This window comes from Xenopus laevis, chromosome 2L (genome assembly GCF_017654675.1).
Source record: "Xenopus laevis strain J_2021 chromosome 2L, Xenopus_laevis_v10.1, whole genome shotgun sequence".
Lineage (NCBI taxonomy): Eukaryota > Metazoa > Chordata > Amphibia > Anura > Pipidae > Xenopus > Xenopus laevis.
In genome coordinates, this window is record NC_054373.1 from 17,878,814 (window position 1) to 17,896,082 (window position 17,269).

At 40.4% G+C, this 17,269-nt stretch overlaps 1 protein-coding gene across 4 annotated transcripts in view; it reads left to right on the forward strand.

Moving 5' to 3' along the window:
• app.L (amyloid beta precursor protein L homeolog) overlaps nucleotides 1-17,269 on the forward strand; it is a 145,047-nt gene that overhangs the window by 117,153 nt on the left and 10,625 nt on the right. For all 4 annotated transcript variants that reach the window (XM_018244877.2, XM_018244878.2, XM_018244879.2 and 1 more), the window contains 2 exon segments: nucleotides 3,886-4,014; nucleotides 9,769-9,868. In XM_018244877.2, coding sequence (XP_018100366.1) covers nucleotides 3,886-4,014; nucleotides 9,769-9,868 — 229 coding nt within the window.

Consider the following 17,269-nt stretch of genomic DNA (forward strand, 5'->3'; position numbering starts at 1 on the left):
GGAAACCTACTGAAACAGTTTATTGCCAATAGATTAGCCACAATTGTGCAAGCTATAACACTATATTTATTCTGCAGAATGCTTTATCATACCTGAGTAAACAGCTCTAGAAACTCTCTGTTTGTTTAGGATAGCAGCTGCCATATTGACTTGGTGTGACAGCACTCCCTGCCTGAGTCTCTCCCTGCTCACTTATAGCTCTGGGCTCAGATTACAGCACTGAGGAAGAGAACTGAGCATGCTCAAGCCCTAGCCCTGGAGGTTTAAGCTGAAAACAGGAAGTCTGATACAGAAGCCCATGAGTACACAATATAAGGAAAGAAATGCTGTGTTTCTTTTGACAGAGGACTCAGAGCAGTGTTTCTTTGAGGGTTTACTGGTGTATTTATACAGACCTTTCTAATAAAGCTTACTTAATTTTAGCCTTTCCTTCTCCTTTAAATAAACCCAATAGACTGGTTTTGCCTCCAAGAAGGATTACGTATATTTTAGTTGGGATCAAGTACAAGCTACTGTTATATTATTACAGAGAAAAAGCAAATAATTTTTAAAGATTTGGATTATTTGATTATAATGGAGTATATGGGGGACAAGCTTTCCGTAAATCGGAACTTTCTGAATAACGGGTTCACAGATAAAGGATCCTATACCTGTATTGATATTCTCTATTTATATAGCCATTTACCCAGAGGAACCTACAGCCTGGGGGTACAGGAGATAAGCTCCCCCCTCCCCAAGCAAAAAGGCATAAACAAAGCTGCAGCCTATAAAGAAGCTTATTAAGGCAGGAGTGAAATAATTTTATTATTAGTCACATAGCCTATTTGTTTCTCTGGTGGTACATTTTCTCCTCCTTTATGTTGTGGCTGGAGACTCATAAATCCCAAATGATAATAAAGCTCTGTACTGGCTAAAAAGTCATTATGAGACGAGAGCTTTGGGGGGGCTGAGGGAGACTTGTATAAATACGGGATGGAAGTCGTGCAAAGATGGATAGAGAAACTCAAACGAGGTCAGGAATTTGCCTCATTTTTATGTTAATAAAGATGTTGCTTTGATCTTAATGACTGAGCCTTGGGCGCTAGATTCAAAAAACACACATTTCTGTTTCCAAGCAAATTGCTCCTCTGTACAAAAGAACAAGTTTGCGGTTATCGCTAGTATTTGTCACTGTTGTTATGGGAAATGATGGCCAGCACAGTCACTTATTAATTACCAGTAGAAAATGTATGGACATGTTGTTCTTCTCAGGGAGGCTTAGTAATCTGCATATCATTATTTATTCATGAGAATGGGAGGAGGTGCCCTGCAAAGAATCCGAGCATCTGCCAGGGAAACAGTGCCCGCACCTAGGGGTCCGTTTACTAAAGACTTTGTCTTTTTTCAACCCGATTTAACTATGTCAATTTGACTATATGTTTGTTCATGTGATCGCTGCGAATATGTTTCTGCAAAATTATTCGCAGCGACTAAAGCTGGCCATAGACGCAAAGATCCGATCGTTCGAATCCTCAAACGATTGGACTTCCCCATCTCCCGACCTGCCACTAACCATTCAGATCAAATAAAGTAGTAAAAGAACAGATCAGCCGATGTTCTGCCCCTGACAGCAATCGTAAGAAAGTTATGTCCGACAAAAGCTGGTGACAGTCTCCCTCTGAAAATCGTATGATCGGCGATACACGCAGAGATATTATCGGCAGCCGACAGAAATCTTCTAACCTGTCTGATCGACCAAACGACCGATCTCTGTCGGGACTCCGGTTTTAGATGGCAAATTTTTAAAGAGATATTTTGTGCATGATAAATTTCGATATTCAATTTTCTATTTTTTTTTTCAAATTTGAAACTAATTTGGACTATTCCCTAGTCGAAGTACACATAAAATAGCTCGAAATTTGATTTTTTTTTTTCTTCTTTAATTCAAAATTTCACCCCTTAGTGTTAGTTCTGCAGTTGTTTGTGTGAGATTGGGACAATTACTCAACCTATTACCATGAAGCAAATATTCTCTAAGATGTTTGACCTTTATCAGAATAATAATAATAAAATAAGCAAACAATTACTTTTACTTCCCATTCAAGACTTCCCCCTCTCTCTTTACCATTTAATTGTGTAGCCAGTACATGGGGATGGACATCAGGTCCCCCATTCTGGTGCACTAACAAGATTCTGAGATGATACAAGGCTTGTCTTAATAACAGTGTCCACAAAATGGCTCCTGTCTGCTTGTTATAAATATGAGTTTCCAGACTGACGGAAACAAGATTCAAATAATTTATACAGTGTAATAAAAAGTAAATTTTGCTTGACTAAAATGATAAAATAGGATTTGGAAAAGATTTTCGGGTGACGGGTCCCCCTTTAAAGGATAAGTAAACCTTTAAAATAAGTGAATGTAAAATTGATGATGGTGCTATTCTAAGATACTTTGTATACATGTGCTGTTAATATGAATGAATGTTGTTACAACAGCCCCACCGGCTGGTCATTTTCCCACAAGTCTGACCACCAAGTAGTCACTAAGCAGAAGAACATCAGAAGAAGCCTCTCTCTTTCTCCTGACAACTTCCTTGACTACTTGGTGGTCAGACTGGTGGGAAAATGACCAGCCGGTGGGGCTGTTATAACAAAATTCATTCATGTTAACATTACATGTATCCCTTAAAGGGGTTGTTCACCTTTAAATTAACCTTTAGTATGATGTAGAGAGTAATATTCTGAGGCTATTTGCAATTGGTTTAAAGTTTTTATTATTTGTGGTTCTCGAGTTATTTAGCTTTTAATCCAACAGCTCTCCAGTTTGCAATTTCAGCAGTCTGGTTGCTAGGGTCCAAATTACCCTAGCAACCATGCATTGATTTGAAAGAAAGACTAGAATATGAATAGGAGAGGCCTGACTAGAAAGATAAGTAAATCAAAGTATCAATAATATATTTGTAGCCTTACAGAGCGTTTGTTTTTAGATGGGGTCGTTTGAAAGATGGAAAGAGTCTGATGAAGAAGGCAAATATTTATAACCTGTAAAAAATAAATAATGAAGTCCAACTGAATAGTTGCTTAGTATTGCTAAGTATTCTATAACATACTTAGGGTTAGGTCACACGCTCAGATTTGGGGAGATTAGACGCCCGGCGACAAATCTCCTCTTTTTTGGAGTGATTAATCTACGGCGGGATGGCACTCGGAGCGATTTGTTTTCCGAAGTCGCCTGAAGTTGACTCACAAGGAAACTTCAGGCCACTTTGGAAAATGAAGCGCTCCGAGTGCCATGCTGCCGGGGTTTTACATTCTAGCCGGCGGGAAGGCAGTTCGGGGAGATTAGTCCCCCTTAAGAAGAGGAGATTTGTCGCGGGCGACTAATCTCCCCGAATCTGAGCGTTTGTCCTGACCCTTAAAGTTAAGTTAAAGGTGAACCACCCCTTTAATATCTTGGAATAAAAACAAAATAAATAATAAATGTACATTGCAAATTATCTTTGCATAGCACTCTCAGCTATTTGCAATTACTTATTTTAAAGGTTTACTTATCCTTTAAGGGCTGAGGATTTGATTAAAGGAACTAAACGCTTCACCCACCCCTTCCCAATGTCACTGGCCGTCTGATAAACCTAATTGTTAAGCCTACAGCAGGTTGAGACTGGCCTGCCAATGTACAGGATCTGTTATCTGGAAACCTGTTATCCAGAAAACTCTGAATTATGGGATGGCTGTCTCCCATATACTCCATTTTATCCAAAAATTATTTTTTTTTCTCTGTAATAATAATATGTAACTGTTGTGAGAGTGGGGCCGAGGGCGCCTGGTTCTCTGGTGGGAGACTGCTCAGAACCATTGCCAAAACATGCCGTTGACCTCATTTCTCTGATTTCCACCTCTTTTCAGCCCCGCCATGTGTTCAACATGCTGAAGAAGTACGTGCGGGCCGAGCAGAAGGACAGACAGCACACTCTCAAACACTTTGAGCATGTCCGTATGGTAGATCCCAAGAAGGCGGCTCAAATCCGATCTCAGGTAATGATACCGTTTTAATTAGTGGTTTTATTCCTTCCAGGCCTATTAGACATTTTCTCTCATCTCCTCTAGACTTTGAAATCTAATTAAGCTAATTTGTTGCTACGGGTTACTAGACTGGAGCAATGTCGTTTTGCTTCTCCCTACCCATTAGTGACGCCGTACGGAACATATAGACAAAGCTACAGGTAAGGTGTTGCACTATAAAAATAGGTGAATTGGGGCTTTGTTATTTTTCATAAGCCTAATATATGAACGCAGCAAAGTGCAATTTTGGTAGTGTCCAAAGTCGGAATAAGTGTTCAAGACAAACCAGGGAGCAAGGTGAGTGCACACAGTCTACAAGTGGGGTTTTTTTCCGGTCTGCTACCAGCTCAGTCTGACCCTGCAAGTCTGACCCCAGCTCAGTCTGACCCTGCAAGTCTGACCCCAGCTCAGTCTGACCCTGCAAGTCTGACCCCAGCTCATTCTGACCCTGCAAGTCTGACCCCAGCTCAGTCTGACCCTGGCAAGTGTCCAGGGATTTTTTTTTTTTTACAATATCAGCACACGAGGGCCACCACCCCTAAAACTGCCACCCTAGCAAGCTTGTCAGCTTGTCAATAGCAGCAATGATCCAGGACTTCAAACTTGTCACAGGGGGTCACCATCTTGGAAAGTGTCTGTGACACTCACATGCTCAGTGGGCTCTGAGCAGCTGTTGAGAAGCTAAGCTTAGGGCTCGTCACTAATTATCCAGCAGAAAATGAGGTTGGTCTGTAATATAAGCTGATGCTACAGTGCTGATTATTAAATTCTGATGCTAATTGCACTGGTTTCTGTGCTGCCATGTAGTAATTATCTGTATTAATTACTAATCAGCCTTATATTGTGACATTTCTATTCTATGTGTACTGTATATTGTGAGTGGGTCCCTAAGCTCAGTAAGTGACAGCAGCACAGAGCATGTGCAATGAATCAGCAGAAAAGAAGATGGGGAGCTACTGGGGCATCTTTGGAGACACAGATCTTTACTGCTAAAGGGATGTGGTTGCCTTGGGCTGGTACAGAAACCAAAACATAATGTACAACATGTGTTGTGCTTCTTTAGTTAAGCTTTAGTTCTCCTTTAAAGCAATGTACAGCACAGACTGTCCGGATAGGATCATAGAAAGGTAATGCTCTCTCTCACTTCCAACCTCTCTGGCTTTCTGTGGATGCTGAGAGTTGTAGTTGAACAAACACTATGCATCAGGTGGACAGAGAATGCAGGGTTCCTATTTTAATATTCAGGTGTCAGGTTTTCTGGTGGGCCATAGAGGCCTCAGTCTCACACTGGGTATAGAATATGCAGTTATAACAATGATATTATTAGATATAAAAGAGTGTATGTACTGTGATATTTGGGAGGGGGAGACGGCTGTGCATCACTTTATGGGGCAGATTTATCAAAGGTTGAAGTGAAAATTCTAAAAATTCAAATTTCGAGCTCAATTTTTATGTGCTTCGACTAGGAATAGTCCAAATTCTATTAGAATTTGAAAAAAAATCAAAAATTTGATTATCGAAATGTATCATGTACTGTCTCTTTCTTCGACCATTCGCCATCTTAAACCTGCCCGATTGCTGTTTTAGCCTATGGGGAACCTCCTAGAACCTATTTGTAGTCAATTGGTGGACTCTGAAAAATCAAAGGTTTTTTTTTTTAAAAAACTTCGATTTGAATTCGATCGAATGCACTATTACTTCGATTCATGCGATTCGAATCTGATCGAATACGGACGGTTCACCCGAGCAAAAAAAACGTAGACTTTTTTATTAAGTTTCAGTTGGTCTTTTTTTATTTGAATTTCGAAGTTATGGGAGTTAAAAAAAAAAAAAAACTCCCATTACTTCGAAATTCGACCCTTGATAAATCTGCCCCTAAAAGATGAATGAACTCCGGATCATCTAAAATTTCTACAGCAAACTCCTTGGCAGCTATGTCCTAGCATATGGGAAAATGGTTATAAAAACGTTATTTCCATGATCATTGGGTGGTTGATTGGGAGACCATTCAGTACTGGCTTAAAGGCCTATTGCAGTGAGCTATTTAGTTATTACTTTACTATTGTAACATTGGGCCACAGAGCAAAACAAATAGGGATATTGTAAATATTTTTTCCAAATATCTCATATTATTACAGAAATTAAATGTTCTGTTAGAGAAGAATGCCACAAAATGCAATATTACAGCACAGTCTGGCATATAAAAGTGAGGTTGTTTTTACTGTATTTTACGTGTAAGTGAGAAAAGTCTCACCCAGTAAATGTATGTTTTATTGAAACTACTCAGAAAATGAGCTTTGGGCTGTGGGTGTGTGATAGGAAAAAGGATTGTGATTGCTGAGAGCGTCTGGGCTCCTGTAACAATCGCACTTTCAGCAGATTCTGATCCATTAAACACAATAACAGAAGAGGAGAAGCAGGGGATGGGGCACATAGAGTCTCGGTGCAGATTGAGTGGGGAGAGCGAGGCAGTAAAATCGCAGGGGGTGTGAGTCTCTCAATGAGATCTACTAACCAGCTGTTCTGCCGGCATTTTTGGGCCAAGATGAAACAGCTATTTAATGTGAGTTCTTCTGTTCCCTGGTCTCCCACTGTCCATTTAATGAGCCCACGGTGCAGGTTTGTCTGGCTCCTCTTATTGTCTGACCATGAAGCTTTTATTTTCATTGCCAGAAATGTCTGTTTAAATGTCTGTACAGGAGCAACGCTGCACACTAGACTAAAGGCCCCCATACAGACCGAGTCGGCAGTTTATTGGCCCGTGTGGGGCCATCCAACGGGCTTCCCCGATCGATATGTGGCTGAAAGTCGGACAGATCTCGATCGAGCAAGTTAAAAAATCCTGTCGGATTGCGGCCGCATCTGTGCGTTTATGTGGTCCCACAATCCGACCGCCCGTAACGGATGCATTATGATCCGATCGTTGGGCCCTAGGGCCTACGATCTGATCATCCCGATATCGCCCAACTCAATGTGGGCATATCGGGGAGAGATACGCTCGTTTGGCGACATCACCAAAGGATCGTATCTCTACGTCTATGGCCACCTTTAGATGGGGGTGTGGGCTACCCGTGAGCTTGAGTCAATGCCCATCTGCACATGCCCATAGCATAAAAAGCCTGGGGCCACAGCTTAGTTCATATGTAGTGAACTCCGTTTATCTTGTGCATTTTGACTTCAGCCCTAAGATCTCCCCACTGCTGAAAATGTCAGAAGGGGCGTCTTGTTGTTGCTCCCTGTGCCAACAATGGGGTTGTTTGGGAGTGATTTAATTACAATACTTTGCTTCTTAAAGGGGAGGTTCGCCTTTAAATTAACTTTAAAGGGGAACTTTCGCGAAAATGAAAATTTAACATTAGCTTCAGCATACTGAAATAAGAAACTTCCCAAATACAATCAATTAAAAATTCTGAACCATTTCTGAAATAATCAAGTTTATCTTCACTATTCCTCTCTCAGCATCTGTTTCTCTTCATTCTGTCTTCATTCAGCAGTTGGGTGTCAGTCACTGACAGTTAGATCCAATATATCTTATAGGGGGGCTCCTTTTGCCTAGAAGATGTATTAGAGCTCACTCTATTAAAATCACCAGACATCATGTCTCTCTACATGCAGAATGTGTGCAAAAGGCAGTTATTTTGTTAGATTTTGTTTGTACTGGAATCAGTTATTTGAGTGAGCTCTGATTCATCTGCTAGGAAAGGAGCCCCCCTATAAAATATATCGGTCAATGAATATCTGACACCCAACTGCTGCATGAAGACAGAATTTAGAGAAACAGATGCTGAGAGAGGAATAGTGAAGATAAACAATGCAGAATCTTTAATTGATTGTATTTAGAAAGTTTCTTATTTCAGTGTGAGGAAGCTTATATTAAATTTTCATTTTCATGATAGTTCCCCTTTAAGTATGTCATTGAAACTTCTGGCTGGTTGCTAAGGTAAACAATACCCCAGCAACCAGAGAGCACCTGAAATCCCAAACCGGAGAGCCTCTGAACAAAAAGCTAAATAACTAAAAAAAACACAAAAAACCCCCCCAAAACATTTGCCAAATGTCGCAGAATAGCAAAGATCATTGGCTATTTTTGAGGGTGTCACTACTTAAATGACCATAATATAAAACAATAAACACAATAGGACTTCATCCCACAAAATATCAGTGTCATAGTAAAAGTTAATTTAATGGTTAACAACCCCCTTAAAATTGGCAATTTGGACTAAAGTATAAAGTATATTCTATATCCACAGAAATGCATGTATTGAGGCATGGCAGGTAGGGTTTCAGTTCAATGGATTTGAGGGTTGAGTCTAGAAGACTTTGCTGTATTTATCAAAGAGTGGTGGTAAATGGAACATTTTCTAATTGGACCAGTGTTGTTAGTGGAGTACCACAGGGCTCTGTACTAGGTCCCTTGCTTTTCAACTTGTTTATTAATGACCTGGAGGTGGGCATTGAAAGTACTGTTTCTATTTTTGCAGATGATACTAAATTGTGCAGAACTATAGGTTCCATGCAGGATGCTGCCACTTTGCAGAGTGATTTGTCTAAATTGGAAAACTGGGCAGCAAACTGGAAAATGAGGTTCAATGTTGATAAATGCAGGTTATGCACTTTGGCAAAAATAATATAAATGCAAGTTATACACTAAATGGCAGTGTGTTGGGAGTTTCCTTAAATGAGAAGGATCTAGGGGTCTTTGTAGATAACACGTTGTCTAATTCTGGGCAGTGTCATTCTGTGGCTACTAAAGCAAATAAAGTTCTGTCTTGCATAAAAAAGGGCATTAACTCAAGGGATGAAAACATAATTATGCCTCTTTATAGATCCCTGGTGAGGCCTCATCTGGAGTATGCAGTGCAGTTTTGGACTCCAGTCCTTAAGAGGGATATAAATGAGCTGGAGAGAGTGCAGAGACTAAGTGCAACTAAATTGGTTAGAGGGACGGAAGACTTAAATTATGAGGGTAGACTGTCAAGGTTGGGGTTTTTTTCTCTGGAAAAAAGGCGCTTGTGAGGGGACATGATTATACTTTACAAGTATATTAGAGGACATTATAGACAAATGGCAGGGGACCTTTTTACCCATAAAGTGGATCACGTACCAGACTAGAAGACTAGAAGAAAAGAACTTTCATTTGAAGCAACGTAGGGGGTTCTTCACAGTCAGGACATTGAGGTTGTGGAATGCACTGCCGGGTGATGTTGTGATGGCTGATTGAGTTAATGCCTTTAAGAATGGCTTGGATGATTTTTTGGACAGACATAATATCAAAGGCTATTGTGATACTAAGCTCTATAGTTAGTATAGATATGGGTATATAGAATTTAATTAAAAGTAGGGAGGGGTGTGTGTATGGATGCTGGGTTTTCATTTGGAGGGGTTGAACTTGATGGACTTTGTCTTTTTTCAACCCAATTTAACTATGTAAAAAAAAACAAAAAACTTCATTACCTCCTGCCAATCTCTAATGCCAGTTTTTATGATGAGGCTGGGCTAACAGGTTAGGTTGCAGGATTTGGTTGGGCAGCGGATACATGGCATGGAATAATGAAGATGACCTTCCAAAAGAACAAAAAAAGAAATAATGCACAGGACTGCGTTGTACTGTATGTATAATTCATGTATTGCCCTCTGATCCAGTGTGTATGAGTATGGGCAGATTCCATTCTTTGGTCTACGACTTTCACCACTTTCAATTAGGTCTGCCATTTTATTTTTTTTTAGGTAATGACACACCTTCGAGTGATAAACGAGAGAATGAACCAGAGCTTTTCACTCCTCTACAAGGTGCCGGCCGTGGCTGAGGAAATCCAGGATGAAGTCGGTAAGCCTGTTTAATGAGGCAGTTTTGGGGAGTGGAGGCTCTACGGACTACTCATAACAATTCTGATACCATTCATTTTGCATGTTTTTGATCTTTTCAGTATTTGCTCGGGTCAAAAGTAGTTACTTGCACACTTTCTCCCAGACTATACCCTGAATTAAAGTATTGTTTACTGCGGGGGTCCCCCAACCTTTTATACCAAATGTAAAAAGAGTTGGGGAGCAACACAACCATGAAAAAGGTTCCTGGGGGTAAATAAGGACTGTGATTGGCCATTTGGTAGACTGGCAGCCTACAGGAGACTCTGTTTGGTAGTACACCTGGTTTTTATGCAATTAAAACTTGCCTCCAAACCAGGAATTCAAAAATAATCATCTGCTTTTGGGTCACTGGGAGCAACATCCAAGGGGTTGGTGAGCCACTGTTGGGGGATAAGCAGGCAGGAGCCATTTTGTGGACATTGTTATTAAGACAAGCCTTGTATCATCTCAGAATCTTGTTTGTGCACCAGAATGGGGGACCTGATGTCCATCCCCATGTACTGGCTACACAATTAAATGGTTAAGAGAAATGGGGGAATGTGGGGAGAGCAGGAAGTGTAGGAAGTGTTGAATGGAAAGTGAAAGTAATTGCCTAAGGCATAGAGGAGGGGCAGACAATATTTGATTGACAGCTGAGATTTTTAAATGAGTTTACAACAGCTATGAACACTTTAATAAAAAAAAAGAATTTGGATTTCATATTTTATTTGAAAAGGCCTTTTATTATATTGCTTTTTTTGTCTGGATGACAGGTTCACTTTAAGTCTTCTAAAAACGCATAAATATTAAATAAACCAATAGGTTTTTACTTCCAATAAGAATTAATATAGTACAAGCTACTGTTTTATTATGACAGAGAAAAAGGAAATAATTTTTTTGGGATTATTTAATTATCATGGAGTCTATGGGAGACAGCCTTTCCGTAATTCAGTGCCCACACCTGTACCTACACCTGAGAGTGCGATTCGAAAGCTTAATTTTTAAAAAAAATTCATTAGAACATTTTTGCATAAATAGAAGAAAGGGTCTTAGGCACTGCTGGAAGGTTGGGACCCAGATCTAAATGGATAAATATCTCAATCTGAGACGTCCAATCTGGGAGCCGTTAGTTGTAGTTGATGCCCAGCACCCCAAATAACTGATTTTAGTCTATAATGCCCTTTCTGCCCTATACTAGAACCAGCCCCGGGAATAGCTGTAGACTCCACAAGGGTTGACTTTGGGTTTGGTAGAGAAGACGCTCCACTTTTAATATATGGACACAGTTTTGCTTATTCCTTGCTTCCCTGCAGGGTTTGCCGTTCCAGCCAAATGATTACACAGAAGGGATGACCTATTTCTAGAACACAACTGCTTGTCAATCTGTCTTTACATTTGCAGAAGATAAAAATGAGGAAATAAGTAATCTTCAAAATATATAAAATGCCCTAAAATAACCTGCAATAGATCAACTCTCCTCCACTATGTGCGCCTGTCCCACGGGACTCGAGAACATTCTCGCATTAAAGCAACGAGAGCATTTGTTACCCCATTTCTTCCCAAAATGTGACATTTTCTGTATGTTCTTGCCGTGCTTTTAAAAACCCCTCCAGATTGGATTCAATAATATATTTTGTAGAACCCAGGAGAAAAAAAGCTGACTTGTGCAGAAGAATCAAAAGTTTCCTTCCTTGTTATTAACCATAGTATCTATTAATAATATAAGAAGGCAGTGGGCAGCTGTAAATGTCATATGTCAGGTTAGATGGCCCCTAATGATCCCTCTCCTTAGACAGTTCAAATGGTGATTGGTCTCTTCCACATTCTAATTCTTATATGTGCCAAGTTAGCATCTACAAAGAGCAGAGGAACATATAAACAACAGAAATAGTCTTATTAGAGGCGGCATTGCCAATTCCTGCATCCGCTATCTACACAATCTATTATTAATTCTAATAGCTCTGTATTATTATTAACTCATCTTGGTGGGCAGTAGCGTAGAGTTCTGTTTGCTAAGCAACGGAATGAAATGTCATTGCCTAGAAACACTCTCCCTTTCCGTAGTCTTGGGTCAACCAATATACAGTTTTCATTAGTAAAAAAGAATACATTTCATTCTTACATGCACTGTGACCTGTAAAGATTTACCCAGCCGATGCTGATAGAATTATAAATCAATTGTTATATCATATCGGGCAATTTAATGGGTTTTGTCCTTATGCCTTTGTCTGTCTCTGCTTTTACCGGGTCTTCGGTTCTTGCCGTACCTCAAGACTGTCCAATTGACCCGTCTCTGTCTCCGTGGGAAGCTTATCCAGCAAGACTTTAATACAAAGACTAGGGTTCCACGGGAGGGATTAACAAGGAGGAAGAAACAGTAGTTTTAGGCAGTTTTGTTTTGTAAAACATGTACAATATGGTGCTGCTGAAATTCAGGAACTTGAGATAAAAGACAATTTTATTTGACATGAGCTCCATGGATTCTAAACTCACAAAAGTGTCAAAAACCCCCGAACAAGCTTTAAAAAGTTTATAAACTTGTAAAAATGGAGTGACCGGTGTTGGGAGAACGTCGAGATTTTGATCCACCGCACAGAAAAACAAAGACCTGCTCTTACAGCCAAACAGATGACTCTATCTCAAGGCCAGGGTAGTAGAGACCAAGGCTAGCTTTAGAATAGAATCCATCCAAGTCATGGGGGCTTCCAGGGAAATCTGCATACACAGGATTTTATTCTCTTTCACTGGTATAGTGTAGAGGCTTAAAATATTAGAGCTCACCAGTAGAAACGTGGTGTCCACTTGCACTTTCCCAGACCTACAGCTTGGGGGGGGGGTAGTCAATACGTATGAAAACAGCAGACAAAAAATTAGTCCTTAACCACAAAAAACATGGTAAAGGTATGGGAACCATTATCCAGAAACCAGTTATCCAGAAAGCTCCAAATTATGGAAAGGCGTCTACCATAAAATACATTTTATCCAAATAATCCAAATATTTAAATACGATTAATAATAAAGCAGTACCTTGTACTTGATCCCAACTAATATAATTCACCCTTATTGGAAGCAAAATGATTGGGTTAGTTTAATGTTTACATGGTTTTCTAATAGACTTAAGGTATGGAGATCCAAATTACGGAAAGATCCCTTATCCGGAAAACCCCAGGGCCTGAGCATTCTGGATAACAGGTCCCATACCTGTACATAAAAGACTGACGTGTTTTGTTGTTATGGTGCACCAAAAGGTTTCCATTTAATTTCCATTGGGGCGTAATAGCCAAAGAGGGGCAGAAAAGATCCGGAAATGGTGCTGGCAATTTTCTCTGAGCTGTAAGTCTTTGCACCAATAGACACAACCCTTAGTGTTATTAAGTGCCAAAGTCTGTCACTACCAGTGATAAAGCAGGGGCTTTTTGAAACTTTTTGAAGTTATGACATTTCATAAGGTCTTTCTTAAGCCTTCTAGGCTGTCCATATTCTGAATTCTGCAAAAAATTGGGTCACTGTTGCTAATACTCATGGGCCTTGTCTAGTGATGAGTAGGAATGCACTGAATCCAGGATTCGGTTCGGGATTTGGCCTTTTTCAGCAGGATTCGGCCGAATCCTTGTGCCTGGCCAAACGGAATCCTAATTTGCATATGTAAATTAGGGACCAGTAGGGAAATCACGTGACTTTTCATCACAAAAGAAGAATTTTTCGCACTTTTTCCGTTCCTGCCTCTAATTTGCATATGTAAATTAGGATTCGGTTCGTTATTCGGACGAATCTTTCACCAAGGATAGTGGATTCGGTGCATCCCTAGTGATGAGCTAAAATTTTATATAAATAGACTCCTATGTGTGAAAAAGAATTTCCGTGCGTCATTTTTTGTTGCCCATAGACTTCAATGCATTTCGGTGAATTTTTGCGTCACCGAAAATTTGCCCATCACTAGCCATGTTGTGACAGTCCTACAGTTCTGTGATTATGGTGATATAATGTACTGGACAGCCATACAGTAATAGAGGTGTCTGGATTCTGAATGTCTTAGAGAGTTTTAAGTATACGAGCGGTTAAAAGCATTGGCTTAGCTTTGTGCCCCCTCAGTATTTCCTAAAATAACATCCACTGCGGATTCATTAAAGAAGATGAAGAAGTGCTACTTGTATTCTAAATAGCACCAATAAATAGAAGCGATATTAGTTTCCTCCGTTACATCTCCCATGGCGCGTGGATTTTAAGAATATCCAGGCATACCCATATAGCCAAATACCTTGCGCAACCCTGGAAAATGGATATATTGGGTCTGCGATGATGAACTGCAACTCTCAGGTTTGGAATTTCAACAGCCAACCGGTTGCTAAAGCTTTAAACCTGGCAGCAGTTTGGAATTCAGAATGAAATATCAACACGAAAGGGCCTGATAACAAAGATTACCTATTCAAAACAAGAATAAAGATAGAATTGTACCCTCACTGATGATCTGTTATTTGGTTGCTAGGGTCAGTGACCCCCCCCAACAACCTGCCTAAAAAGTTGAAGGCAGGAATGGAATTTTAATTCCTAACACAACCCATTAACAGGTTGCTTAGAATAGGCCCATTTTACTCTTTGAGCTCATTATCATTTATATACAGTGGTGTGAAAAACTATTTGCCCCCTTCCTGATTTCTTATTCTTTTGCATGTTTGTCACACTTAAATGTTTCTGCTCATCAAAAACCGTTAACTATTAGTCAAAGATAACATAATTGAACACAAAATGCAGTTTTTAAATGAAGGTTTACGTTATTAAGGGAGAAAAAAAACTCCAAATCTACATGGGCCTGTGTGAAAAAGTGATTGCCCCCCTTGTTAAAAAATAACTTAACTGTGGTTTATCACACCTGAGTTCAATTTCAAAGGTTATAAAGCCATTTCTAAAGCTTTGGGACTCCAGCGAACCACACTGAGAGCCATTATCCACAAATGGCAAAAACATGGAACAGTGGTGAACCTTCCCAGGAGTGGCCGGCCGACCAAAATTACCCCAAGAGCGCAGAGACAACTCATCCGAGAAGCCACAAAAGACCCCAGGACAACATCTAAAGAACTGCAGGCCTCACTTGCCTCAATTAAGGTCAGTGTTCACGACTCCACCATAAGAAAGAGACTGGGCAAAAACGGCCTGTATGGCAGATTTCCAAGGCGCAAACCACTTTAAAGCAAAAAGAACATTAAGGCTCGTCTCAATTTTGCTAAAAAACATCTCAATGATTGCCAAGACTTTTGGGAAAATACCTTGTGGACCGACGAGACAAAAGTTGAACTTTTTGGAAGGTGCGCGTCCCGTTACATCTGGCGTAAAAGTAACACAGCATTTCAGAAAAAGAACATCATACCAACAGTAAAATATGGTGGTGGTAGTGTGATTGGTCTGGGGTTGTTTTGCTGCTTCAGGACCTGGAAGACTTGCTGTGATAGATGGAACCATGAATTCTACTGTCTACCAAAAAATCCTGAAGGAGAATGTCCGGCCATCTGTTCGTCAACTCAAGCTGAAGCGATCTTGGGTGCTGCAGCAGGACAATGACCCAAAACACACCAGCAAATCCACCTCTGAATGGCTGAAGAAAAACAAAATGAAGACTTTGGAGTGGCCTAGTCAAAGTCCTGACCTGAATCCTATTGAGATGTTGTGCATGACCTTAAAAAGGCGGTTCATGCTAGAAAACCCTCAAATAAAGCTGAATTACAACAATTCTGCAAAGATGAGTGGGCCAAAATTCCTCCAGAGCGCTGTAAAAGACTCGTTGCAAGTTATCGCAAACGCTTGATTGCAGTTATTGCTGCTGAGGGTGGCCCAACCAGTTATTAGGTTCAGGGGGCAATTACTTTTTCACACAGGTTTGGATTTCTTTTCTCCCTAAATAATAAAAACCCTCATTTAAAAACTGCATTTTGTGTTTACTTTGACTAATAGTTAAATGTGTTTGATGATCAGAAACATTTTGTGTGACAAACATGCAAAAGAATAAGAAATCAGGAAGGGGGCAAATAGTTTTTCATACCACTGTATGTAGATTTTCTTTCAGCATGGAAGACAGAAATGGGAGAAAAAGTCTTTTTCATGTGCAAATGACTGATCAGTTATTGCTTCTAGCAATTCTCTCCGTGCAAAACGCTGCTCTTAAATTAATTACTTTGGTATCATTTGTGAGATAGGAACAAACAGGACAGGGCTATTTAGGCAGCCCCCTCCCCCCGTTCCGATGTGTTTCCCTATTAACTCAGTTTGGACAGATTTAATTAAATAATGGAACTTCAAAAGATATTGGCTCGCAATTTCTTGGAGACATACCATACATCTACCATATGTTTCTAGTCTTCAGCAAAACATATGGGCACAGCTTTATACAAAGAACCATATGCACATATCTATATACTGTATATATCCTCCATTGTCATGTGCACAACTTCCCACAATAACATAACACAGCCAATCAAAAATCTAGCACTTCCACACATGTTTACACTGCACAATATTGCCACCCACAGATGCAGCCAACCACACACAAAAGGTAACCATTGAATGATTCTTCTTTGTGTGATTTATTGGATGAAAATTAGATTGTTCTATTTTAATTGGAGTAACTTTTAGGAGGATCTTGTGGATGTAGCCAGCGTCGGACTGGGAGGTGTTGAGGCAGCCACATCGCCACCCTCAGGGTCCCCCTGCCCAAGCCACAAAGCCCTCTTACTCCCCCAAGAGCACATACATTTTCCTGCACATTTTTTCATGCAATTGGGTGGGGGGAAGGTCACAAAGAGCCCAGAGTGCAGGTTGTGGAGAGTGGGTCTGGGCCGAAGGGGCCCACCGGGTTTTGTCCAGGTGTCCTGTCGGCCCATGACCCTAGATCAGGGGTCCCCAACCCTTTTCACCTTTTCACCCATGAGCCACATTCATTCATATACAAAGAGTTTTTACTCCAAGCCTGGAATGAAAAAACAAGCACCTGCTTTGGGGCCACATGTTGCTCTCGAGCTACTGGTTGAGGATCACTGCCCTAGATGTAGCCTAAATTTTGTGGAAATAGGGCACAATGTTTGGGCCAAAAATTATTTTATATTTTACCAATTAAGGCTGCAATTTCTTGTCCTTGAGCCAATGAACATTTCATTGGAGCTGCAACTACAGGGTGGTTTTGTGGCTTGAATGTCTATTTCTGTGCCTACATCCCATATAATCTGCTTGGGTTCATCCTCAGATATGAATCGAGCCCATTCTGTCTCCGCTCGTCCTCCTCCTTCATTAGAAGCTTTTCTATCTTCAAATTCTCTGTGGGGGAAACGTGCCAATTTACCAGAGCAAATTCCCATTTTTGCCTGCTTGTGAATCTATTAACGTACACAAATCC